General features: G+C 46.1%; 2 protein-coding genes across 2 annotated transcripts; both read left to right on the plus strand.

Moving 5' to 3' along the window:
- The first annotated feature begins 26 nt into the window (after window positions 1-26).
- On the plus strand, window positions 27-17663 carry sppl2b (signal peptide peptidase like 2B). The gene is made up of 15 exons (XM_062960638.1): window positions 27-230; window positions 2139-2258; window positions 4256-4438; window positions 5087-5176; window positions 5987-6126; window positions 7167-7309; window positions 8388-8484; window positions 8573-8689; window positions 10529-10610; window positions 10715-10789; window positions 10889-10951; window positions 13459-13558; window positions 13728-13805; window positions 14854-15014; window positions 15896-17663. Exons 1-15 carry the CDS (start codon window positions 156-158, stop codon window positions 16214-16216), a joined length of 1845 nt encoding a protein of 614 aa, XP_062816708.1. The 5' UTR covers window positions 27-155; the 3' UTR covers window positions 16217-17663.
- A 1400-nt stretch (window positions 17664-19063) lies between these two features.
- tmprss9 (transmembrane serine protease 9) lies at window positions 19064-27379 on the plus strand. Its single transcript, XM_062960632.1, has 16 exons — window positions 19064-20769; window positions 21087-21137; window positions 21241-21285; window positions 21411-21527; window positions 22206-22380; window positions 22465-22745; window positions 23135-23271; window positions 23504-23780; window positions 23860-24034; window positions 24280-24551; window positions 24642-24778; window positions 25118-25439; window positions 26330-26510; window positions 26588-26859; window positions 26946-27082; window positions 27179-27379. Exons 1-16 carry the CDS (start codon window positions 20646-20648, stop codon window positions 27341-27343), a joined length of 2868 nt encoding a protein of 955 aa, XP_062816702.1. The 5' UTR covers window positions 19064-20645; the 3' UTR covers window positions 27344-27379.
- Window positions 27380-27666: the final 287 nt, after the last annotated feature.

The following is a 27666-nucleotide window of genomic DNA, read 5'->3' on the forward strand; positions in this document are numbered from 1 at the left end:
CGCTCTAGGCGCCGGGAGCAGATGAGTGCCACCGGGCGGCTCCTCTCCACCAATCAGCGCCTCGCCTTTTCTCCTCTTCCTGTCGTGCCGCTCTAGGACGCCGTTGCCGGGTAACCGGGCCGGAAGTAGGCCTCAAGCCCGGACAATAGGCGGCCATGGCGGCGGTTGGCGGCTGCCGCGCGAGGCCTCGGCCGGGGCTGATGCTCCTGCTCCCGCTCCTCCTCGCCCAGGTGACACGACGGGCCTCTGCCGGGAGGGGTCGCGACGGGGCCCCTTCACTGTCGAGGCCTGGGCCCACTTGGGCCTTCCCTCACGCCAGGCGCCTTGGACTCCAACTCCCATCATTCCTCACAGCCTCAGGCTTAAGCCGCTGAGGGGAAAAAGAAGGGGCCTGAGGCTGCGAGGAATTATGGGAGTTGCAGTCCAAAGCGCCTGGAAAGAAAGAGGGAAGGCCCAAGTTAGCCCAGGCCTATGGTATGTCTCATATATTTATATAATATATATAATATAATTTGTATAAAAGTTAGCCCAGGCCTATGGTATGACTCATATATGTATATATTTATAATATATATAATATAATTTGTTAATTTATTTTTATTCTATATTTATAAATGTATATAACTATATATATATATAATATCTATCTCTCACAGTCCTATCTAGGGCTGGGTGGCCATCTGTCGGGAGGGATCGCGTGGTGTCTCTCCTGCTTGATTGACATGAATAGGGTTGCGTTGAATTATTGCTATTATATTTATATATACACCGCTTTATTTCTCCCAAAAGAGACTCGCAAGCGTCTCTATGTACATAATATATATAATTTCTATAATATTAATTTATTTTTTATTTATATTTATAAAATAGTTATATCTAGGGCTGGGTGGCCATCTGTCGGGAGGGATCGCGTGGTGTCTCTCCTGCTTGATTGACATGAATAGGGTTGCGTTGAATTATTGCTATTATATTTATATATACACCGCTTTATTTCTCCCAAAAGAGACTCGCAAGCGTCTCTATGTACATAATATATATAATTTCTATAATATTAATTTATTTTTTATTTATATTTATAAAATAGTCATATCTAGGGCTGGGTGGCCATCTGTCGGGAGGGATCGCATGGTGTCTCTCCTGCTTGATTGACATGACTAGCATTCTATTATTATTATTATATTCATATATACACTGCTTTAAGTTCCCTACACAAGTGGCTATGTATCTATTATTATTGTTGTTGTTGTTATTATATTTATTTACAGCCTGGTTTATCTCTTCCGAAGGAGACTCCAAGTAGCTATGTATCTATTATTATTATTATTATTATTATTATTATTATTATTATATATTTATTTACGCCTTGCTTTATCATTCCCCAAGGAGACTCCAAGTAGCTATGAACCTATTATTAGTATTGCAATGTATTCTATTTGTATAATCATAATAATAATAATTAGGCATTCCCAGCTTTATCTCCCCAAAGAAGCCTCAAAGGGCAGTGCATATATATATATATATATATATATCTCCCTCACAGTCATATCTAGGGCTGGGTGGCCATCTGTCGGGAGGGATCGCGCGTGGTGTCTCGCCTGCTTGATTGACATGAATAGGGTTGCGTTTAATTATTATTTATATATACACTGCTTTATTTCTCCCTAAAGAGAAATTATCTATTATTATTATTATTATTATTATTATTATATATATCTATTATACTATTATTATTGTTGCTATTAGTTCTTATATTACATTATCACAGTATTATTATATGTATTTATGCCCCGCTTTATCCCGAAGGAGACAAAAACGGCTGCGTATGTATGTATGTATGTATTATTATTATTATATTTATTTACACTCCACGTTATTTCTCCCAAAGGGAAGAGGTTTGACATAAAAGCATCAGCATTCAATTTAAATTATTATAATATTTATTATAATATAACATATATATAATATATTAATAGATAATATTTATTATAATATTTATAATATATATTATATGATATTGTTGTTGTTGTTGTTGTTATTCTTAATTATCCTTGAGTAGGTTTTTGCTGAGTGTGGAGTGGTGCAAATAATAATAATAATAATAATAATAATAATGGATTCTTGTGTGATTCCCTGTGCAGGTGGGTGCCGAGTTCGGGATGGTGCGCGTCTTCCCGGAGAAGGGCGGCCCCAAAGGGAAGGACTACTGCATCCTCTTCAACTCCCAGTGGGCCCACCTCCCCCACGACCTGGGCAAAGCCGTGAGTCCCCGGGGCCCTTCCTTATTGGGATGGTCTAGATGACCTTTAGGGGGTCCCTTTACCCTCTGTATTGGGTTCTATGTGCTCCCTTCGAAGGAGAGCAGGCTTATTCCTTATTGGGATGGTCTGGATGACCTTTAGGGGGTCCCTTTACCCTCTGTATTGGGTTCTATGTGCTCCCTTCGAAGGAGAGCAGGCTTATTCCTTATTGGGATGGTCTGGATGACCTTTAGGGGGTCCCTTTACCCTCTGTATTGGGTTCTATGTGCTCCCTTCGAAGGAGAGCAGGCTTATTCCTTATTGGGATGGTCTAGATGACCTTTAGGGGGTCCCTTTACCCTCTGTATTGGGTTCTATGTGCTCCCTTCGAAGGAGAGCAGGCTTATTCCTTATTGGGATGGTCTGGATGACCTTTAGGGGGTCCCTTTACCCTCTGTATTGGGTTCTATGTGCTCCCTTCGAAGGAGAGCAGGCTTATTCCTTATTGGGATGGTCTGGATGACCTTTAGGGGGTCCCTTTACCCTCTGTATTGGGTTCTATGTGCTCCCTTCGAAGGAGAGCAGGCTTATTCCTTATTGGGATGGTCTAGATGACCTTTAGGGGGTCCCTTTACCCTCTGTATTGGGTTCTATGTGCTCCCTTCGCAGGAGAGCAGGCTTATTCCTTATTGGGATGGTCTGGATGACCTTTAGAGGCCCCTCTTTCCCCTCTTACTGGGTTCTGTAGACTCCCGTGGAAGGAGAGTAGGTTTAATAATAATAATAATAATAATATTTATTTATTTATATACCACCCTATCTCCACGAGGGACCCAGGGCAGTTTCCAATACAACAGGAAACATACAACAATTGAAACCATAGAACAATCAAAAAGCAATACCGTGTAAAATACATTAGACATATAGTCGTATCACAAGGATTGAAAGAATTTTCCTTATTGGGATAAAAATAGTTTTATTTTTATTTTTCATTGTTGGATCGTATGTTGTGTATTTATATTTACTGTATATACTCGAGTGTAAACCTAGTTTTCTTAAGACTGAAAAAGCCCCCCTCGGCTTATACTTATTATGTATTTTATGTGTTGTATTTTATGAATAGTTGTTAATGGTTTTAAATGTGTTGCTATTTTATTGATCTGTTTGACATTGAATTTCGCCGGTTGCTGTAAGCCGCCCTGAGTCCCCTCGGGTGAGAAGGGCGGGGTAGAAATGTTGTAAATAAATAATAAATAAATACTCGGGTGAGGGTCCTGGTTGGCTTATATTTGGGTCAGCTTATACTCGAGAATATATGGTACATTTATTATTTTTCTCTATTATTATTGGTATTACAGTAGAGTCTCACTTATCCAACACTCGCTTATCCAACGTTCTGGATTATCCAAGGCGTTTTTGTAGTCAATGTTTTCAATACATCGCGTTATTTTGGTGATAAATTCGTAAATACAGTAATTACTACATAGCATTACTGCGTATTGAACTACTTTTTCTGTCAAACTTGTTGTATAACATGATGTTTTGGTGCTTAATTTGTAAAATCATAATCTAATTTGATGTTTAATAGGCTTCTCCTTAATCTCTCCTTATTATCCAACATATTTGCTTATCCAACGTTCTGCCGGCCCGTTTATGTTGGATAAGTGAGACTCTACTGTATTACATTTATTATTTTTCTCTATTATTGTTGCTCCTATTGCATTTATTTTACTCTATTTTTATTATTATTAATAATACATTTATTATTTCACTCTCTTATTATTATTATTGCATTTATTATTTTACTCTATTTGGAAGGAGAGCAAGCTCTTCCTTATTGGGATGGTCCAGATGACCTTTGTACGCGCCCTGGTGCTGGGGAGACCTCCATGTTTATGTGATTTTAATATGTTGCAAGCCGCATTATTATTATTATTATTATTATTATTATTATTATTATTATTATTATTATTATCAGGCTGACAGCCTCTCTTTCTCTCTCCACCCGCCGAGCGCAGTCTCTGCTGCAGCTGCAGGACCAGACGCTGTCTGTGCTGTGCGCGCCCTCGGACGTGCCGGCGGGGGGCTTTGGCAACGCGGTGCCCATGGTCCTGCGCGGGAACTGCACCTTCTACGAGAAGGTCCGACTGGCCCAGGTCAACGGCGCCCGCGGGCTGCTCATCGTCAGCCGAGAGAAGCTGGTGGGTCCCCGCTTAGCACCGGTTCTCTTATCGCTTTGATTGGCAAATATTTTAAATATATATTTGTAAATAAGGCAGGATAGAAATGACATAAATAATAATAAATAATAATAGGGTCATTCTCTCCTGACGTTTCACCCACATCTAGGGCAGGCATCCTCAGAGGTGGTGAGGCATGGAGAAACTAGGCAAGGAAGGTAAATATATATCCAGGGTGTGGCAAGAGTCCTTTGTCAGTTGGAAGCCAGCGTTAATGTTGCAATTAGTCACCCTAATTAGCATTGGAAAGGTTTGTCTCTTGCCTGGGGGGCAGCCTTCGTTCAGAGTCATTAGCCGTCCTTGGGGCTCCTCTGCCCTCAGAGTGTTGCTTCCCATCTACTGTTCTGATTTTTGAACAGATACATATTATTAAATAAATATCCCCAGATATATATTTACCTTCCTTGCCTAGTTTCTCCATGCCTCACCACCTCTGAGGATGCCTGCCCTAGATGTGGGCGAAACGTCAGGAGAGAATGCTTCTGGAACATGGCCACACAGCCCGAAAGACATACAACAACCCTGTGATCCCGGCCGTGAAAGCCTTCGACTACACATAAATAATAATAATAGAAAATAAATAAACCTGACGCGGGGTTGCTTCCGCAGGTCCCTCCGGCCGGGAACGCGAGCCAGTACGAGGAGATTGACATCCCGGTGGCGCTGCTGAGCTACGCCGACATGCTGGACATCGGGCGGGTAAGGCCGCACGGCTTGTTTACTTGCTTGTTTATGTCGGGTTCTCTTCCACCAGAAAAAGCACCAAGACACACGCTGGGTAGATTCCAACAGGTTTTATTGTCCAGAATCCCAGAACCTTCTCTTTGGCCCATTTATATAGGGGCTCTCGCATACCAGAGGGTCATTGAGGTTTTATGGATTGTTAGGTTCTCTTCTCCCAGTTGTGCTGTGGGTCAGTCTTCCAAAGGAAAAAGCACCAAGACACACGCTGGGTAGATTCCAACGGGTTTTATTGTCCAGAATCCCAGAACCTTCTCTTTGGCCCATTTATATAGGGGCTGTCACATACCAGAGGGTCATTGAAGTTTTATGGATTCTTAGGTTCTCTTCTCCCAGTTGTGCTGTGGGTCAGTCTTCCAAAGGAAAAAGCACCAAGACACACGCTGGGTAGATTCCAACAGGTTTTATTGTCCAGAATCCCAGAACCTTCTCTTTGGCCCATTTATATAGGGGCTCTCGCATACCAGAGGGTCATTGAGGTTTTATGGATTGTTAGGTTCTCTTCTCCCAGTTGTGCTGTGGGTCAGTCTTCCACCAGAAGACACACGCTGGGTAGATTCAAACAAGTTTTATTGTACAGAATACCAGAATCTTCTCTGTAGCCCATTTATATAGGGGCTCTCGCATACCAGAGGGTCATTGAGGTTTTATGGCTGGCTTCTGTTCTTTGTCAGCCGACCGGAGATGTCCAAGATTGGAGATCCTGGCAGTTGACTTGCTTGTGTGTCCCAACCCGGTCCCAACCGCCCCTGCCTTTTCTCCCTCCAGAGCTTTGGCCGCTCGGTCAAGGTGGCCATGTACGCCCCCAACGAGCCCGTCCTGGACTACAACATGGTCATCATCTTCCTCATGGCCGTGGGCACCGTGGCCGTGGGCGGATACTGGGCCGGGAGCCGGGACGTCAAGAAGTGAGTCCAGCGGGAGGGAGGGAGGGGGTGGACTGCGTGGCCTTCGGGGGTCTCTTCCGAATCTTGATCTGCCTGGCAAACCGGGTTTTTTTGGGTGAAGGACATACCTCGGATGTGTGGGTGCAATAAGGATAAATAATAATATAGTAATAAATACACACATATAATATAATAATGTAATAAGGATAGCTAATAATATAGTAATAAATCCACACACATAATAATTAATATAATAATGCAATAAGGATAAATAATAATAAATACACATAATACAATAAGGATAAATAATAATATAGTAAATACACACACATAATAATATAATCAATAAGTATAAATAATAATATAGTAAACACACACACATAATGTAATAATGTAATAAGTATAAATAATAATATAGTAATAAATACGCACACATAATGTAATAATGTAATAAGTATAAATAATAATATAGTAATAAATACGCACACATAATAATTAATAATGTAATAAGTATAAATAATAATGTAGTAATAAATACACACACATAATAATATACTGCAATAAGGATAAATAATAATATAGTAAATACACACACATAATATAATACTATAAGGATAAATAATAATATAGTAAATACACACACATAATAATTAATATAATAATGCCACAAGTATAAATCATATAGCAATAAATATAATTATATAAATATAACAATAATGTAAATATGTTAATACATATAACAATAAACATAGCAAGAATAAATATAATCATAAAACATAAATATGGCAACACATGTACATTTAATAAATATAACCATAACAAATATATAATTATAATAAATATAACAAATATAGCAATAATATTAATGATAAATAGAATAAAAATATGAAAACACACACACATGCAGACACCCAACTCACAAACGACTCCTAGTTAAGAACAATGGGGCTGGACTGGGTGGCCTTCAGGGGTCTCTTCCGAATCTAGGATACATGTATAATATAGATATAGATATAGATATATCCAGGCCTGCCTCGAGTGTGTCTGTGTGTGTGTTGCAGGCGCTACCTGAAGCACAAGCGTGACGACGGGGCGGAGAAGCAGGACGACGAGACGGTGGACGTGACGCCCATCATGATCTGCGTGTTCGTGGTCATGTGCTGCTCCATGCTGGTCCTGCTCTACTGCTTCTACGACCAGCTCGGTGTGTCTCGGGCGGGGGGGGGGGGGGTCCCTTGGGAAGGATTGTTATTGTTATTATATTATATACATTATATATATTATATATATATATATATATACTATATTATATGTGTGTGTGTGTATATATATATATTATATTAATATATAGTAATATATTATTAATTACCTCAGGGGTCCCTTGGGAAGGATTCTTATATATTATTAATAATATATATTAATATTAATATTATATATATTATATACATTATATATACAGTAGAGTCTCACTTATCCAAGCTAAACGGGCCAGCAGAAGCTTGGATAAGCGAATATCTTGGATAATAAGGAGGGATTAAGGAAAAACCAATTTAACATCAAATTAGGTTATGATTTTACAAATTAAGCACCAAAACTTCATGTTATAATACAAATTTGACAGAAAAAGCAGTTCAATATGCAGTAATGTTATCTTGTAATTACTGTATTTACGAATTTAGCACCAAAATATCACGATAGATTGAAAACATTGACTACAAAAATGGCTTGGATTATCCCGAGGGTTGGATAAGTGAGGCTTGGATAAGTGAGACTCTACTGTATATAATATTATATTATATATTATGTGTGTGTGTGTGTGTGTGTGTGTATATATATATATATATAGTAATATATTATTAATTACCTCAGGGGTCCCTTGGGAAGAATTCTTATATATTATTAATAATATATATTAATATTAATATTATATATATTATATACATTTTATATATATATATAATATTATATGTATATATATATATTATATTATATTAATATATAGTAATATTAATTACCTCAGGGGTCCCTTGGGAAGGATTCTTATATATCATTAATAATATATATTAATATTATATATATTATATAAATTTTATATATATATAATATATGTATATATATATATATATATATATATTATATTAATATATAGTAATATATTATTAATTACCTCAGGGGTCCCTTGGGAAGGATTCTTATATTTTATTAATAATATAAATAATATATTAATATTTTATATATATATATATATATATATAATGCTTATCTTCCTGTGCCCCTCCCAGTCTACGTCATCATTGGGATCTTCTGCCTGGCGGCCTCCATCGGCCTCTACAGCTGCCTCTCGCCCTTCGTCCGGCGCTTCCCCCTCGGCAAGTGCAGGTAGGCAGGCGGGCCCCCGGGAGGATTCCTGATGTTGTTGCTCTCACTGTTGTTGTTGTTGTTGTTGACGTCCCTCCCCACGTTCCAGGGTCCCCGGCAACAGCCTGCCCTACTTCCACAAGCGCCCCCAGGTCCGCATGCTGCTCCTGGCCGCCTCCTGCATCGCCGTCAGCCTCGTCTGGGCCGTCTTCCGCAACGAGGACCAGTGAGTTCGGTGGTGATGATGATTTGCAAGGCACCATGTTGTTGTGGTTGTTATTATTATTATATTGTTATCATTATATTATGGTTTATATTATTATGTTAGGATTTATAGTATTATATTATTATTATATTAGCATGTTTTATATTATGTTAGGATTTATAGTATTAAATTATTATTCTTGTTATCATTATATTATGTTTTATATTATTAGGATTTATAGTATTAAATTATTATTATTATTATATTATGTTTTCTATTATTTATATTATTATTATCATTATATTGTTATTATATTATGTTTTATATTATTAGGATTTATAGTATTAAATTATTATTATTATTATATTATGTTTTATATTATTTATATTATTATTATCATTATATTGTTATTATATTATGTTTTATATTATTAGGATTTATAGTATTATTATTATAATTATTATATTATGTTTTCTATTATTTATATTATTATTATTATTGTTATCATTATATTGTTATCATTATATTATGTTTTATATTATTAGGATTTATAGTATTACATTATTATTATATTATGTTTTATATTATTTATATTATTATATTATCATTATGTTTTATATTATGTTAGGATTTATAGTATTAAATTATTATTATTATATTATGTTTTATATTATTTATATTATTATATTATTATGTTTTATGTTTATGTTATCTTATGTTTATGTTTATGTTATATTATGTTTTATATTAGGATTTATAGTATTATACTATTATTATATTGTTTTATTTATATTATTATTATATTATCATGTTTTATATTATGTTAGGATTTATAGTATTAAATTATTATATTATATTATTTATATTTTTATATTATTATCATTGTGTTATGTATTATATTATGATTTAGAGCAGGGGTCCCCAAACTAAGGCCCGGGGGCCGGATGCGGCCCTCCAAGGTCATTTACCTGGCCCCGCCCTCTGTTCTATAATATAATATTTTTATATCAGTTTTATTAATATAATATATTGTATATACATATAATATTGATAATAATCTTATGTTATACAATATAATACTAATAGTAATACCATATAATAATATTAATTGTATGTTATATATTACATATTATATAATAGCATAGTGGTATAGTTCAATATAGTAATATATAATGCTAATATTGTGTTATGCTAATAATATAATATATTGTATGTACATACAGCTGCTCTGAGTCCCCTTCGGGGTGAGAAGGGTGGGATATAAATGTAGGAAATAAATGCAGTAAATAAATAAATAATTTTAGACTTAGGCTCAGCCAAAGTCTGGCATGACTTGAAGGCACGTAACAACAACAACAATCCTAATTAACTTGACTATCTCATTGGCCAGTAGCAGGCCCACACTTTCCATTGAAATCCTAATAGGTTTATGTTGGTTAAAATTGTTTTCATTTTTGAATATTGTATTCTATTGTTGTTGTTGTTGCACTACAAATAAGACATGTGCAGTATGCATAGGAATTTGTTTGTATTTTTTTTTCAAATGATAGTTCGGCCCCTCCACAGTCTGAAGGGTTGTGGACCGGCCCTCGGATTCAAAAGTTTGGGGACCCCTGATTTAGAGTATAGTATTATATTATTATATTATGATTTATAGTATTATCTTATTATTATATTATGATTTTATTATTACATTATCATTATATTATGTTTTATATTAGTATATTATGATTTATATTATGATTGTTGTTGTTGTTGTTATTATTATTATTTGCAAGCCCCCCCCCGCTCCCCCCCCCCCCCCCCCGTATTTTTCTTATTATTATTATTATTGTCATTCTTATTTGTCCCTCGGCGCAGGTGGGCCTGGATCCTGCAGGACGCGCTGGGCATTGCCTTCTGCCTCTACATGCTGAAGACCATCCGGCTGCCCACCTTCAAGGTGGGATCAAGGGGGGTCTCCTTGGGGGGGGGGTCTCCTTGGGGGGGGGTCTCCTTGGGGGGGGTCTCCCGTTCCTCCGCTCACGCCCCGCTCCCCCTTTGCAGGGCTGCACGCTGCTCCTCCTGGTCCTCTTTGTGTACGACGTCTTCTTTGTCTTCATCACGCCCTACCTGACCAAGGTAGGCCGGGGTCTCTCTCCCTCCCCCCCCCCCCCCGGGACCCCCGTGCTGAGGCCCTGCTTCCCATGCGTTCTGCCCGCCTTTCTCTCTCCCTTGCAGACCGGGGAGAGCATCATGGTGGAGGTGGCCGCCGGGCCCACAGACTCACTCACCCATGAAAAGGTATTGTTGTTGTTGTTGTTATTATTATTATTATTATTATTATTATTATTATTGTATGACACAGCAAACAAGGTAGACATGCTGGATTTCGTATCAGAAAATCACAAGTCAAACACTTCCCAAGTGTCAAGGACTGTGTCATGTATTATTATTATTATTATTTTATTAAGACACAGCAAACAAGGTAGACATGCTGGATTTCGTATCACAAAACCACAAGTCGAACTCTTCCCAAGTGTCTAGGACTGTGTGATGTATTTCCGGATGATGCGTGTAGATCCCAGTTGGGTGGCCTTTTGCAGTTGGCAGATTGTGATTTTGTCAATGTCTATTGTTTCCAAATGCCGGTTGAGATCTTTTGGCATGGCACCCAGTGTGCCCATCACCACCGGGACCACCTGCACTGGTTTCTGCCAGAGTCTTTGAAGTTCAATCTTGAGGTCCTGAGAGCGGCTGAGTTTTTCCTGTTGTTTTTCTTCAATGCGACTGTCACCTGGGATGGCGGCGTCAATGATCCAAACCTTGTTCTTTTCCACAACTGTGATGTCTGGTGTGTTGTGTTCCAGAACTTTGTCAGTCTGAATTCAGAAGTCCCACAGTATCTTTGCGTGTTCATTTTCCACAACCTTTGCAGGTTTGTGATCCCACCAGTTCTTAACTGCAGGGAGGTGATACTTGAGGCATAGGTTCCAATGAATCATTTGGGCCACAGAGTTGTGCCTCTGTTTGTAGTCTGTCTGTGCAATTTTCTTACAGCAGCTGAGGATATGATCCATGGTTTCGTGGGTTTCCTTGCACAGTCTGCATTTTGGGTCTTCAGCTGATTTTATTATTATTATCAGACTCACAGAGTCAAAGTAAATAATGTAATATACTATACTATACTATATATATATACACACACACATATATGTATACAGACATACACAGTCAATAATATAATATAATGTGCGTATATATATGTGTGTGTATTATTATTATTATTTATTCATTTCCATCCCTCTTTTCTGCCGTGGGTGGGATTCAAAGCGGTGTACAAGAGTTAAAACATATTATACTAATTACTGATATATATATATATATAATATATATTAGTTAATATTATAATATATTTTAAATAGTATGATATAATACAATATATATGATTATAATGTAAATAAGAAAAATAGTGGTATAATATATATTAGTACAGTAGAGTCTCACTTATCCAAGACTCGCTTATCTTAGCTTCTGGATTATCCAAGCCATTTTTGTATAGTCAATGTTTTCAATATATCATGATATTTTGGTACTAAATTCGTAAATACAGTAATTATTACGTAGCATTACTGCATATTGAACTACTTTTTCTATCAAATTTGTTGTCTAACATGATGTTTGGTGCTTAATTTGTAAAATCATAACCTAATTTGATGTTTAATAGGCTTTTCCTTAATCCCTCCTTATTATCCAAGATATTTGCTTATCCAAGCTTCTGCCGGCCCGTTTAGCTTGGATAAGTGAGACTCTACTGTATTATTAGTAGTAGTATTACTATATTTTATGACACAGCGAACAAGGTAGATATGCTGGATTTCGTTTCACAGAACCACAAGTCGAACACTTATTTTTTATTATTTACTAGCTGTGCCCAGCCACGCGTTGCTGTGGCATTTTCTGGTGGTGTTGGTGAGAAATTGTTGAGTTAGTGGTGGTATTGAATGTCTGTTGTATGGGAGTCTTTATGTTTCGTATGCACACTGAAGTGGATTATATGGCAGTGTGGAGTCAAGATAATCCAGTTCAAAGCAGATAATATAAGATTCTCAATGGGTTATATAGCTGTGTGGAAGGGCCTTGAGTCTACACTGCCATATAATCCAGTTCAAATCTGATAATCTGTGAAAAAGGCCTAAGTGAGGCCTAACTGTGCCTGTCCCCTGGGCTGAGTAGGTTGCTAGGAGACCAAGTGGGCGGAGCTTAGCCTTCAAACTGGCAGCAATTGGATAAAAACTATTATTCTTCTCCCTGTAATTAGGACTTTATTTTTTCTTTTCTTTTTGTTGTATCAACCTAGAGCCGTGAATGATGGGTTGTATTGTCAAATTTCGAGGTTGGGGGGCCTGTAGTTTTGTTGTTTTGTCCGCTGCCCTGATGCCATCACTCTTTTATAGATATAGATTACAATATTTATATCCCGCCCTTCTCACCCTACAGGGGACTCAGGGCGGCTTACAAAAAACACATATATACAAGTTGTACAGTGCACTATAAATCAGTTTAAAAATTATTAAATTAGACACTGTGTCTAGGACTGTGTGATGTATTTTCGGATGATGCGTGCAGATCCCAGTCGGGTGGCCTTTTGCAGTCGGCAGATCGTGATTTTGTCGATGTCTATGGTTTCCAAATGCCAGTGGCTGAGATCTTTTGGCTTATTATTATTATTATTATTATTATTAGAGTCCCAGAGTCAAAGTAAATAATGACAGGCTGTTGCATGTTTTCTTCTTCCTCCTGGGGGGCAGCTCCCGATGGTGCTGAAGGTCCCTCGCCTGAACTTCTCCCCGCTGGCCCTCTGCGACCGGCCCTTCTCCCTCCTGGGCTTCGGGGACATCCTGGTCCCAGGTGAGGAGGGGCCACGGGAGGGAGGGAGACGGGCGGGCGCAGGGGCCAATCGGGCAAGGCTCTGTCTGGCCGCCCCTCGGCCTCTCTGAGGTCCTCCATGAGGACTAGGCCCTTGCGCAGGAGGGGAGGGTGCTTGAGCCTAGCCCTTGGCTTCCCTCCTTCTTTCCAGGCCTGCTGGTGGCCTATTGCCACAGGTTCGACATCCAGGTCCAGTCCTCGCGCGTGTATTTCGTCGCCTGCACCATCGGTAGGGAATATATTGTGCTAGGCCGCTATATCCTGCAATATTAGTAGTTTATTATCATTAGTAATATGGATCATTATTATATTGTATTATTAGTATTATATTGTATTACAATATTATATGTACATACAAAATATTTTATTTTTTTATTAGTAGAGCACAATATTAGCATCGTATATTACTATATTGTACTATAGACCACCACTGCAATATTACTAGTGAAATTATATTAATAACATTTTGATATTACATTATTATATTGTATTACTACATTATATTGCATTATTATTATACTGCAATAATACAGTTATTATATTGCATGAATACATTCTTGCATTGTATTATTATTAGTATTAGTGATATTATATTAATAACATTATTACATTACATTATATTGCATTATTATTATTATACTGCTGCAATGTTATTAGTGATATTATATTGATAACATTATTACATTACATTATATTGCATTATTATTATTATACTGCTGCAATGTTATTAGTGATATTATATTAATAACATTATTACATTACATTATATTGCATTATTATTATTATACTGCTGCAATGTTATTAGTGCTATTATATTAATAACATTATTACATTACATTATATTGCATTATTATTATTATTATACTGCTGCAATGTTATTAGTGCTATTATATTAATAACATTACATTACATTATATTGCATTATTATTATACTGCTGCAATGTTATTAGTACTATTATATTAATAACATTATTACATTACATTATATTGCATTATTATTATTATACTGCTGCAATGTTATTAGTGATATTATATTAATAACATTATTACATTACATTATATTGCATTATTATTATTATACTGCTGCAATGTTATTAGTGATATTATATTAATAACATTATTACATTACATTATATTGCATTATTATTATTATACTGCTGCAATGTTATTAGTGCTATTATATTAATAACATTATTGCATTACATTATATTGCATTATTATTATTATACTGCTGCAATGTTATTAGTAATGTGTATATTGTTGTGTTTATTTCTCAGCGTACGGGATCGGCCTGCTGGTGACGTTTGTGGCGCTGGCTGTGATGCAGAAGGGCCAGCCGGCGCTGCTCTACCTGGTGCCGTGCACCCTCCTCTCCAGCCTGGCCGTGGCCCTCGCCCGCAGGGAGCTCCCCATGTTCTGGACCGGCAGCGGGTTCGCGGTGAATACCTCCGGGGGCCCTGGCGCTCGCGGGTGGGAGGAGGAGGAGGAGGAGGAAGGCCCATGACTGGGAGGAGCAGGAGCAGGAAGAGCTCCAGTTGAGTAGCACAGACAGAGGGAGGGAGGGAGGGAAGGAAAACACACGTGCATCCACCTCCACTGAGGTCTCAACGCATTCAGACACCTACTTTCATTGAAGAACAAACACTTACGTGCATCCACCTCCACCGAGGTCTTGACGCATAAACACACCTGCTTTCATTGAAGAACAAACACTTATATTCATCCACCTCCACCGAGGTCTCAACACAAACATACACCTGCCATCATTGAAAAGAAAACACACACATGTACCCACCTCCACCGAGGTCTCAATGCATTTTCATTGAAGAGCAAACACTTATATTCATCCACCTCCACTGAGGTCTTGGCGCATACGCACACCTGCTTTCATTGAAGAGCAAATACTTACATGCATCCACCTCCACTGAGGTCTTGGCACATATAGACACCTGCCTTCATTGAAGAACAAACACTTACATGCATCCACCTCCACCGAGGTCTCAATGCATACACACACTTTCATTGAAGAGCAAACACTTACATGCATCCACCTCCACCGAGGTCTTGACACATACACATACCTGCCATCATTGAAAAGAAAACACACACATGTACCCACCTCCACTGAGGTCTCAATGCATTTTCATTGACGAGCAAACACTTATATTCATCCACCTCCACCGAGGTCTTGACACATACATGCACCTGCCTTCATTGAAGAGCAAACACTTACATGCATCTACTTCCACTGAGGTCTGGATGCATATGCTTTCTCTCTCTGTGTCTCTGACTGACCCCAACGTTCTTTTCCTCCTGCAGAAGGACCTCCCCCCGCCCCCCTTGGTGGTCTCCCCCCCTCCGGAGACCCCCGCCCCCCCTCCTCCCCCTCCTCCTGCTGTGGCCCCGAAAGAGGAGGAAGAGGAAGAGCAAGGGCAGGAAGAGGAGGAAGCAGCTTCTCTGGCAGCTGGAGGCGATGCCGAAGATGAGGGGCCGCCACCGCCGGCAGGAGAGGCCCCGGAAGAAGAAGAGGAGGAGGAGGAGGAGGAGGGGGAGCCCGGCCCCCCACGGAGCCCCCAGAGAGGAGGGACCGGACCGGACCAGGGGGGCCCCGCGGAAGGGCACAACGGACCCCCCAACTAGCCCCTCCCTCCCTCTCGTGCCGGGGGGGGGCAGGGCTGGGTCGGGGTTCGGACCCCGGCCTCGGCCAGCGGCATCGCCCCCCCCCTCCTTCCATCCACCTATCCTCCCACCTGTCCTTCTTTCTCTCCTTCCTTCCTTCCATTTATCCTTCTTTCCTTCCATCATTCCATCCATTCTCCCATCTATCCTTCTATTCTTCCTTCTATTCTCTCTCTCTCTCTCCCTTCCTTCCTCGTTCCCTCCCTCCTTTCCTTCCATCCATCCATCCTTCTATCCACCCTTCCTCCCTCCTATTCTCTCTTCCTTCCTTCCTTCCTTCCTTCCTTCCTTCCATCCATCCTTTTTTCCTTCCTTCCATCCATCCTTCCTTCCTTCTATCCACCCATTCTCCCATCTATCCTTCCTTCCTTTCATACATCCATCTTTCCTTCCGTCTATCCTTCCTTTCCTCCTTTCTATTCTTCCTTCCTTCCTTCCTTCCTTCCTTCCTTCCTTCCTTCCTTCCCATCCCATCCCATCCCATTCCTTCCCTTCCTGAATATGGTGCTTTCCACAACGAGGGTCCTGGTACAATTTCAGTGGCGGCGCCGGCGGCACAGGGGGCGCCAGCGCAGCCCCCTCCCTCCCTCCCTCCCTCCCTCCCTCCGCTCCCCACAAAGAGAGAGAAACACAAACACTGTTGTGCGCTTGGCTTTGGGAGAGACTCGGACTCGGACCCCGGGCCCTGCACAGAAGAGGAGGAGGAGGAGGAGGAGGAGGACCCCCACTTGTGGGTCTCGTTCCCCACTTGACCGGCGCCTCAACGGAGACAGATCATGACGGTCTCCCCGGATCCGGTGTCAGGAGCAGGATGGGGGTCTCCATGGACTTGGGGGTCTTTTGAGTGGGTGGGGGGCTCCTCTCAAGGTGTCTCTGAACTTGTCTGTGTTCCTTCATTAGCTCCGACAGAGAGACAGACAGACAGACAGACAGACAGAGAGAGAGAGTCAGCGCAGGAACTGAGACCCCTCCCCAGATAAGTCTTAACTCTCTCTTTTGGGGTGGGATTCGCCCCTCTTCTGTTTTGTTTTGGGGGGTTTCTGTGGGGTCTCCTTTGCGTATCCTCCTCCCTTTGTCTCTCGTCGTCGCATCCGTCTGTCCGTCACCCCGTGTCCCCCCCCTCCGTGTCCCCCCCCCCCCCCCCCCCGTCCTTTGCTTTCGTTTTTTCTTTTCCGAGGAGCCTCCTTTTCTAGAAAGGTGTTTTGTTCTCGGCGACAGGCAGGCAGGCAGGCAGGCAGGCAGGCAGGCGCTTGCTCGTCCTTAGACACTACGGGATTATGCCTTAATTTAAGCCATTTTATACATAACGATGATGACGGTGATGATGTATGCGGAACGGACGCCCGGCCTTTCGCGTCGGGCGAGAACGAGAATAATAATAATAATAATAAAACTTTGACGGAAGACACGTTGGTTGTGACGGAAGGCGTGTTTGTGTTGCACGTGTGGGCGGAAGAGAGAAAAGTTCGCCCTTCCCGTCCCTTGAACCCCAAGGGCCACCCAACCCGACCCCTCCCGATAGAGGGCCACCCAACCTCACGAGCATTCATAAGTTCCTGAACAATCCCATACTCGTCCCGCGTGAGATTGTGAGCCACGCTTGAGTCCCCACTCGAAGTCACTCGAAGGCTAAGCAGGCAGGTAGCCATTGCAGGCCTTGATATTTTCTAATACCGTCTCCGAATTATCTCTCATTCATCCCTCTTCCGTACCGTTCCAGGTACGAATGCTGCAATTAGCCACCTTGGCTCGCATCGGATGGCCTTGCAGCTTCAAGGCCTGCCTGCTTCCTGCCTGGGGGGAATCCTTTGTTGGGAGGTGTTAGCTGGCTGTTTCCTGGTTGTTTCCTTTCTGGAATTCCCAATTTCCCTGCTTTCCGAGTGTTGCTCTTTTATTTACTGTCCTGGTTTTAGAGACTACAGTAGAGTCTCACTTATCCAAGACTCGCTTATCCAACGTTCTGGATTATCCAACGCATTTTTTGTAGTCAATGTTTTCAATACATGGTGATATTTTGGTGCTAAATTCGTAAATACAGTCATTACTACGTAGCATTAATGTGTAATGAACTACTTTTTCTGTCTTTTTCTGATGTTTTGGTGCTTAATTTGTAAAATCATAACCTAATTTGACGTTTAATAGGCTTCTCCTTAATCCCTCCTTATTATCCGTTCTGCCGGCTCGTTTAGCTTGGATAAGTGAGACTCTACTGTAGTTATTTATGTATTTATTTATTTAATACATTTATATCCCGCCCTTCTTTCTCGCCCCGAAGGGGACTCAGAGCGGCTTACAAATTAAGTTTACATACAATATTATATTATTAACATAGCACAATACTGGCAATAAATTACTATATTGTACTATATCAATAATACAATATATTGATATAGTACAATATAGTAATTTATTGCCAGTCTTGTATTGCCATTATTATTATTATTATTTACATATAATATGTTATTAGTATAGCACAATACTGGCAATAAATTACTATATTGTACTATATCAATATATTGTATTATTGATATAGTACAATATAGTAATTTATTGCCAGTATTGTATTGCCATTATTATTATTATTATTATTATTATTATTATTATTATTATTATTTACATATAACATATTATTAGTATAGCACAATACTGGCAATAAATTACTATATTGTACTATATCAATAATACAATATATTGATTGTATATATAGTATATATTGTATATATAGTAATATATATATATATATATTGTATATATAGTAATTTATTGCCAGTATTGTATTGCCATTATTATTATTATTATTATTATTATTATTATTATTATTATTTACATATAATATATTATTAGTATAGCACAATACTGGCAATAAATTACTATATTGTACTATATCAATAATACAATATATTGATATAGTACAATATAGTAATTTATTGCCAGTATTGTATTGCCATTATTATTATTATATATTCCATGACAGCCAGCGTTCGCAAGTTTTTGAACCATCCCAAGGTTTTAATTACAAGCAGGCAGGTAGTCGTTGCAGGCCTTAATATTTTCGAATGGTGGAGAATATACTGTTAATAATACTGTTGTGATCGTTGTGATGATGATGGTGGTTTTTTGGTGGGTGCTGATCTGGGCTTGTTTTGTCCTCCGGACCTTGAGCTCAACAGCATTTGTTCCCTCCTCCTTTGCGCCTTCCTTCCTTCCTTCCTTCCTTTTGGGGCATCCAAGGCCTGTCCGCAGACTGACTGACTGACTGACTGACGGACAGGCGAGAGGGAGGGCGGGAGGAGGAGGAGGAGGAGGACAATGGGCCCTTGTGCTCATCCCGGGGCACAGAAGGCGGCTCTGTCCTGGGCCTCGGGAGGAGCCGCGGAGCTCTACCTGCCGGCCAGGTGAGCCCAGGAGGAGCTGGAGCGCGGCCAGGTGCGTCCTCCTCGTCCCAGTCCAAAAAAGGGTCCCCGGGTGGCCTCTGCTGCGGGGAGAGCGAGCCACGTCGGAGGAGGAGGAGGGATTGCAACCGCCAGGTAAACAGGTAAGTCCGACTTGGCAAGACCTGCCCTCCCTCCCAGGTGTCAGAAATTGGGTTCTGGGGTCTCCTTGTTCTCCCAAGCTCTGTGGCAGAGTCTACAAGGGGTTTCCCAGGTGAAGGAGGGAGGACAGGGAGGGCGCCACGGGGCTGGCGAGAGCTTCATTGAGATGCAACCAGGTCAGCCTCCCTCCCAGGTGTCGGAACCGCCTCCAGGTTGGGTTCTGGGGTCTCCTCGTTCTCCCAAGTCTAGAAGGGGCTTCCCAGGTGAAGGAGGGAGGACAGGGCAGGCACCACGGGGCTGGCAAGAACCTCATTGAGATGCAACCAAGTCAGCCCTCCCAGGTGTCAGAACCGCCTCCAGATGGGTTCTGGGGTCTCCTTGTTCTCCCAAGCTCTGTGGCGGAGTCTACAAGGGGTTTCCCAGGTGAAGGAGGGAGGACAGGGAAGGCGCCACGGGGCCGGCGAGAGCTTCATTGAGATGCAACCGGGCCAGCCTCCCTCCCAGGTGTCAGAACCGCCCCCAGGCTGGGTTCTAGATCTCCTTTTTCTCCCAAACCCTGCGGCAGAGCCTGGAAGGGGCTTCCAAGGTGAAGGAGGGAGGACAGGGAGTGCGCCACGAGACAAACGAGAGCCTCATTGAGATGCAACCAGGTCAGCCTCCCTCCCAGGTGTCAGAACCGCCTCCAGGTTGGGTTCTGGGGTCTCCTCGTTCTCAGAAGTCTAAAAGGGGCTTCCAAGGTGAAGGAGGGAGTACAGGGAGGGCGCCACGGGGCTGGCGAGAGCCTCATTGAGATGCAACCAGGACAGCCTCCCTACCTCCGCGGACTCTGATCGGGTTCCCTTCCTCTGTCCAGGGCCATGGAGACCGCGGTGGTCAAGGCGGCCGGAGAGGGGCAACCCCGCAAGCGCCGATGGGCCCGGGTGGCCGTGGGGACGGTCCTGGCTAGTGCCCTCCTGGCCGCAGCCACCGCCGCCCTCCTGGGTGAGTCCGGGCAGACCCCCCACTTCTATCATAACAACAATTTATTTATTTACTTATTTACTCCCCTTTTCTCAGGGAGGATCACAATGCATGTCTACGTGGTATGTTGAGGGGTGGGTGGTGGCGCCGCTAGTCATGGGATCATAACCTGGGTCAGGTTGAGCTCCCGACTACTAATAGCCTAGCTCGCCGCCCACCAGAGCCACTCAAAAGACAGTGGTGTGGGAAATTCTAGGTAATTTACTACATAATACTACTACGAATAATAATAATACAACCTTTCCCTAGTAATGATGCCTGTCTCTCTTTCCTGGCAGCCTGCCTGGCGCGGCCTGGCCACGGGGTCCCCACCGCTGCCACCATTGCAGGTGAGTGTGTGGTCTCGTTTGCAAGCTGGATATTTGACAACGTGTACACGGAGAGGACAACCCTATATCTATCTCCCCATCCTCTTTCTCGCTCTCCCCACAGGCCCAGGAAGCGGCTTCTCTGTCTCCGAAATGGCCCTGAAGTCCGGTATGGTTCTAGGCCCCACTCGTGGCCCTGTGGATGGGCCTTCCTGTGGGCTCAAATCAAGGCCCCAAGACACCCATGGGCCCCACGGAGTGTTGGGACGGACCCTCTCTCTCTCTGTCCCTCAGGACGATGTCCGGGCAAGGCCTCCTTCTCCTGCCGCAGCGGCCAGTGCGTCCCGTGGCAGAACTCCGAGTGCGACGGGCGCAAGGACTGCCTGGACGGCTCCGACGAGGACGGCTGCGGTGGGTCCTGCATCCAAATCTGGGGGGCGGAGCGAGGAGGACCCCTCCCACAGACACACACTTTTCTCTCTCCCGTCGCTCAAAGTCTTTAAGTATAGTTGTAATAAGTTATACTCGTGTACTGAATACACAATGGAGTCCTGTGTCCGAACATGCTCAGTACAATCGCATGTCCTGTACTGAATACAAAACGGAGTCTTGTGTCTGAACATGCTCAGTACAATCGCATGTCTATAGCTCCTCCCACAGACACACCCCTTCTTTTCTCCCTCCCATGGTCTTTAAGCATAGTTGTGCTAAGTGATACTCCTGTACTGAGGACTCCACCCACACACGCACCTGCTTCCATTGAAGGCCAAACAATAATAAATACAAAACGGAGTCTTGTGTCTGAACATGCTCAGTACAATCGCATGTCTATAGCTCCAGCTAAGGAGTCCCCTGGATTCGCCAGCCTCCGGGTCCCGAACAGTTGGATCTGAGACCTACAAGGCCGTGCCTTCTCTCTGCTCTTCCCCTGCCGCTGTGCTCCTTCAATCTCTGTGGTTCCGAATTATTTAGACTGACTCACAAATAGCGTAAGGTTTGGGAGGTTGTTATTTCCGACGGGAAGAGGTGGACGAGAGTCGTGACGGGACCCCCAAAGCACACAATCCCCTTCTTCTCTCCCTGCCCCAGATTGCGGAGGGCGGCCAGCCCTGGGTGCGTCGCAGCAGCGCATCGTGGGGGGCTCGCAGGCCTCGCGGGGGGAGTTCCCGTGGCAGGTCAGCCTCCGGGAGAACGGGGAGCACTTCTGCGGGGCCGCCGTCCTGGGCCCCACCTGGCTGGTCTCGGCCGCGCACTGCTTCAACGAGTGAGTCCAGGCGCAAGGGCGGGAGCTGACCCTGACCCTCCTCTTCCTCCTCCGCCGCTGCTCCTGACTCTTCCTCTTCGTCAGGTTCCAGGATCCCGGGACGTGGACGGCGCACGGCGGGAGCGTCTGGTTGAGCGGCGGCGGCAAAGGAGAGGAGGGTTCCCAGGCGCCCGTGGGTCGCATCCTGCGCCACCCCTCCTACGACGCCGACTCCGCCGACTATGACCTGGCGCTGCTGCAGCTCTCGGCCCCCCTCGGCCCCTCCCGCTTCGTCCAGCCCGTCTGCCTCCCGGCCGCCGGACACGCCTTCCCCGCCGGCAGGAAGTGCCTCATCTCCGGCTGGGGATACCTCCGGGAGGACTTCCGTGAGTGCACTCAGATTCCGAGTGTTCCGATGAGGACAAAAGGGATGCTGGGAGAAATTCAGAGGGCCCAGAGAAGAATGGATGCGGCCTCGGGAGAGTGGTTTTGGAGTCTCCTGGCAGTTCCCACGAGACAGGAGAAAGCGATCTGAGAGGGATGTGGGAGATGCTTGGAATGGCAAGGACAGATCATGCACTCGCTTTTCTCAGAGAATTAAAGACAAGGAGTCGGAAAGCAAGTGCGCAGGAAACGATGTTATGGGAGCGATTGAGCACATAATGTTATACAGAACTTAGCTTTGGTTAGAACGGATTGGCTGGAAACGGAGGGGAGGAGGGCAGTTGGGGGGCAGTGGGTGACCGAGCCTCGCCGGGCTCTTCTTCCCCTTCAGTGGTGAAGCCGGAGCTGCTGCAAAAGGCCACGGTGGAGCTGCTGGACCAGGCGCTGTGCGACGGCCTCTACAGCAACGCCTTGACCGACCGGATGCTCTGCGCGGGATACTTGGAGGGCAAGGTGGACTCCTGCCAGGTAGGGGGTCCTTCCGCTCCTTTCTGTCGTTCAGGAAATGATCTCTAGTTTCCAAATCATGGTTTGCACTCTGGATTGATAGTTTGTGTCCCAAATGCAGCAGAGTCCAAGTGCCAGTTGAGTAAGCTCTGCTCTTCCCCTGCCTCTGTGCTCCTTCAATCACGGGGACTCTCTCTCTGCCGGTGAGGAGATTCAGGCTCGTCCTACTACTACTACACCTCCTCCTCCTCAGGGGGACTCCGGAGGCCCCTTGGTCTGTCCGGAGCCTTCCGGGCGCTTCTTCCTGGCCGGCATCGTCAGCTGGGGCATCGGCTGCGCGGAGGCCAGGCGCCCGGGGGTCTACACGCGCATCACCAGGCTCCGGGACTGGATCCGGGACACGATGGACTCCGCCTCCGCCACTTCCGTGCCCCCTTCTCTCCCGTCGACGGTTGCATCCTCCTCAACATGGGACCCCCCCTCCACCACGTCCGGGCGGCCGACGGACACAACCCCCCTGCCCCCCAATGGTAAGGGCAGGAGGGCAAGGGAGGGGCGCCACACCACCCCGGAGTGACCCAGTACCATTCCCGCTCTATCCTCCCGCAGAGTGCGGCCGCCGCCCAGGCTTCTCCAAGCCCCAGAGGGTCGTGGGGGGCACCGCCGCCCTTCACGGGGAGGTCCCGTGGCAGGTGAGCCTGAAGGAGGAGGGGCTGCGGCACTTCTGCGGGGCCGCCGTCATCGCCCCCCGCTGGCTGCTCTCGGCCGCCCACTGCTTCAACCAGTGAGTAGGGGCTCAAGGGGGGGGGTCCGCCTGCCCGTCTCCCCCGAAACCACCCTCAATTTAGACTCCCCTCTGGGCCTAGCCTGGACTCAAGGTGGGGGGTCCATCTACCTCCCCTCTGGGTCTCTCCCTCTGGGCTCAAGCGGGGTGTCCCTGTGCCTTCCCTCTGGGCTCTGGGTGTCCATGTGCCTCCCGTCTGGGTCTCTCCCTCTGGGCTTAAGCGGGGTGTCTGACTACCCTGCCAGGACCAAGCCGGGCCGTGTGACAGCCTTTGCGGGCAGCACGCTTCTCTCCGTGTCCGAGAGCGGCTCCGTCAAGGCGGGCATCCGGCGGGTGCTGCCCCACCCCTCCTTCCGCCCCGGCCGGCCGGACTTCGACGTGGCCCTCGTGGAGCTGCTGCGGCCCCTGCCCTTCGGGGCGAGCGTCCAGCCCGTCTGCCTCCCGCCCGCCGGCCCCAAGTTCCCTCTCGGCAGGAAGTGCTTCGTCTCCGGCTGGGGGAGCCTCCGGGATGGTGACGGTAGGGAGCCCTGCCCCCCGGGATGAAGGACGGGCCTCGTCTGCCCCTCCGGGACCCCAACACGGCCCCCTTCCTCCCGCCCCTTTGCAGCCCCCCGGCCGGAGACCCTGCAACTCGCCTCGGTGCGGATCGTGGAGCAGGCGGCCTGCAGCGCCCTGTACGGCTTCTCCCTCACGGAGCAGATCATCTGCGCCGGGTTCCTGGAGGGGAAGGCGGGGGCTTGCCAGGTGCGGAGCGGGGCCTTTGGGGGGGGGGGGGAGGGACGCTAAATAGATCTTGTCAATCAGAAGTTCGGGTCAGGGTGAGCACCCAACCTTCGTCCCAGCTCCCTGCCCAGCTATCAGATCCGGGTAGATAAATAGGAACTGCTTTAAGTGGAAAATTCCGGCGATCAAAAGAAAGGAGGAAGTCCGTGAACAGGCTCCAGGACGCCGAAGATGAGAAATACCTATATATATACATCTCATTGTTTCCTGTCCTTTCTGTGTGTAACGGCGTTGAATGTTTGCCGTGTCTACGTGTTCCGTGATCGTCCGTGACCCGCCCTCCTCCTCCTCCTCCCTCAGGGCGACTCCGGGGGTCCCTTGGCGTGTGAGGAGGCCCCCGGCGTGTTCTCCCTGGCCGGGCTGGTCAGCTGGGGAGTGGGCTGCACTCCGGCCAAGCGCCCCAGGGTCTACGCCCGCGTCAGCCGCTTCACGGGGTGGATCCTGGAGACCGTGGCCGCCCCCGTGGGACCCTCCTCTCCCCCCAAGAAGGGCCGGACCACCACCGCCGTCGCCGTGGCCCACTCCTCCTTGACCTCCACCTCTGGTCAGAGCTCGACGTGGCCGGACTCCACCAGTACCCGTCTCCGTACGACCGGACTCCCGGAGGTCACCCCGATGCCAGGTGAGAGTCCGTTTCACAGGAGTCCCGTGAAACAATTTGTAGTTTATCACAACCTCGGCGCTAAACCACGGCGCTCTGGACAGCCAGTATCGAAGACCAGGTCGGGGTGAGCTCCTGATCTTTAGCCCAGCTCCGGCCTACCTAGTGGTTCAAAAACAAATGTGTGCAGATAAATAGGAACTGGATTTGAAGTCCGGGTTGGGGTGAGCTCTGGACATTTAGCCCAGTTTCTACCTACATGGCGGTTCAAAAACAAATGTGGGTAGAAAAATAGGAGCCGAATTTGAAGCCTGGGTCGGGGTGAGCTCTGGATCTTTAGCCCAGCTCCTGCCTACCTAGTGGTTCGAAAATAGATGTGGGTAGATAAATAGGAGCCGAATTCAAAGCCTGGGTTGGGGTGAGCTCCTGATCTCTAGCCCGGATTCGAACTGCATGCCAACTGGAAGGTGGGCGGGTCAAGCCTGGATCAGGGTGAGCTCCCACTGTCAGCCCCAGCTCCTGCCTACCTAGCAGTTCGAAAACAGATGTGGGTAGATAAATAGGAACCGAATTCGAAGCCCAGGTTGGGGTGAGCTCCGGACCTTTGGCCCGGGCAGAAGACTGTGCTGACGTGAAGGTGGGTGGTTCAAGCCTGGGTAAGTGGCAAGCTCCCAATGTCAGCCCCAGCTCCTGCCTACCTAGCAGTTTGTAAACAGAACTGAATTTGAAGTTCGGGTCGGGGTGAGCTCCCTATCTTTAGCCTGGGTTCGAACTGCATGCTGACCGGAAGATGGGCGGGTCAAGCCAAGGTTGAGGTGAGCTCCCAATGTCAGCCCCAGCTTCTCACCTAGCGGTTTTGAAAATGATGATGTGAGTAGGTAAATAAGTACTGCTTTGTTTGTGCCCTGCAGAGTGTGGCCGGTCCCCCTCCCGGTGGCTGGGCCGGATCGTGGGGGGCAGCGGGGCCCGGCGGGGGGAGTGGCCGTGGCAGGCGAGCCTCCAGCTGCGTCGCGGGAAGAGGGCGGAGCACAAGTGCGGTGCTGTCCTGGTGGCCCCGCAGTGGCTCCTCTCGGCCGCCCACTGCTTCGACCTGTGAGTCCGTCCGTTGACTGGTCGGTTAATGGGGGGGGTCTCTCTTCAAGTGAGTGACACCTGTCTTTCTGTCCCAGGCACGGCGACCCCTCCTCGTGGCTGGCGGTGCTGGGGACGCCCTTCCTGGAGGAGGCGGACGGAGAGGCGGAGACGCGTGGGGTGTCGCACCTGCTCCGCCACCCCTTCTACAACGGCGTCACGCTGGACTACGACCTGGCCCTGCTGCGCCTGGACCGCCCCCTGCGCCCCTCGCCCGCCGTCCGGCCCGTCTGCCTCCCCGGCCGCGGACCCCCACCGCCCCCCGGGGCCCCCTGCGTCATCACCGGGTGGGGGTCCACCCACGAGGGAGGTACGACGCAACCCAGGAAGGGAGCAGCCAGGCTGTGCAGCTGCAAGGCCATTCAACGCCATTCAACGTTCTCTCTCGGTCTCCAGGGCCGATGTCGCGTCGGCTGCAGCAGGCGAGGGTGGCGGTGGTGGCGGAGGCCGAGTGCCGGCGCTTCTACCCGGTGCAGATCAGCAGCCGCATGCTGTGCGCGGGGTCCCCCCGGTGGGCCGTCGACAGCTGCTCCGTGAGTGACAGGCACCCTCGCCTTCGGGACCCCCGGGACCCCCGTCCGTCCGTCCATCCGTCTGTCCGTCCTCACCCAGTTCTGTCCCCTTTTCAGGGTGACGCGGGGGGCCCGCTGGCCTGCCGGGACCCCTCCTCCTCCTCCTGGGTCCTGGCCGGAGTCACCAGCTGGGGCTACGGGTGCGCCCGGCCCGCCTTCCCCGGGGTCTACGCCAGCGTGGCCCCCGCCCGGGGCTGGATCCGCCAGCACCTCCGCCCCTGAGACCACCCGTCTGGAATAAAGAGAGACCCCTCCTCACCCGGAAGACTCCGCCTCGTCCTTCCCCAGGGTCACCGGACCCACCACCCGACCCCTCTCCACAGATGGCCACCCAACCTGGGCCCAGTCCTCCAACCTCTTCCAGCCAGGTGGGAAGGCGCAATGGGATCCAGATCCGCCAAAGGAGGGGCTTTTATATAATAATAATAATAATAATATAAAATATAATAATAAATATAACAGTAATACAATAATATATCAATAAAAATATTTTTTTTTCGTGTCAGGAGCAACCGGAGTCGCTTCTGGAGTGAGAGAATTGGCCG

This window comes from Anolis carolinensis, unplaced genomic scaffold, assembly GCF_035594765.1.
Source record: "Anolis carolinensis isolate JA03-04 unplaced genomic scaffold, rAnoCar3.1.pri scaffold_7, whole genome shotgun sequence".
NCBI classification, from domain to species: Eukaryota; Metazoa; Chordata; class Lepidosauria; order Squamata; family Dactyloidae; genus Anolis; species Anolis carolinensis.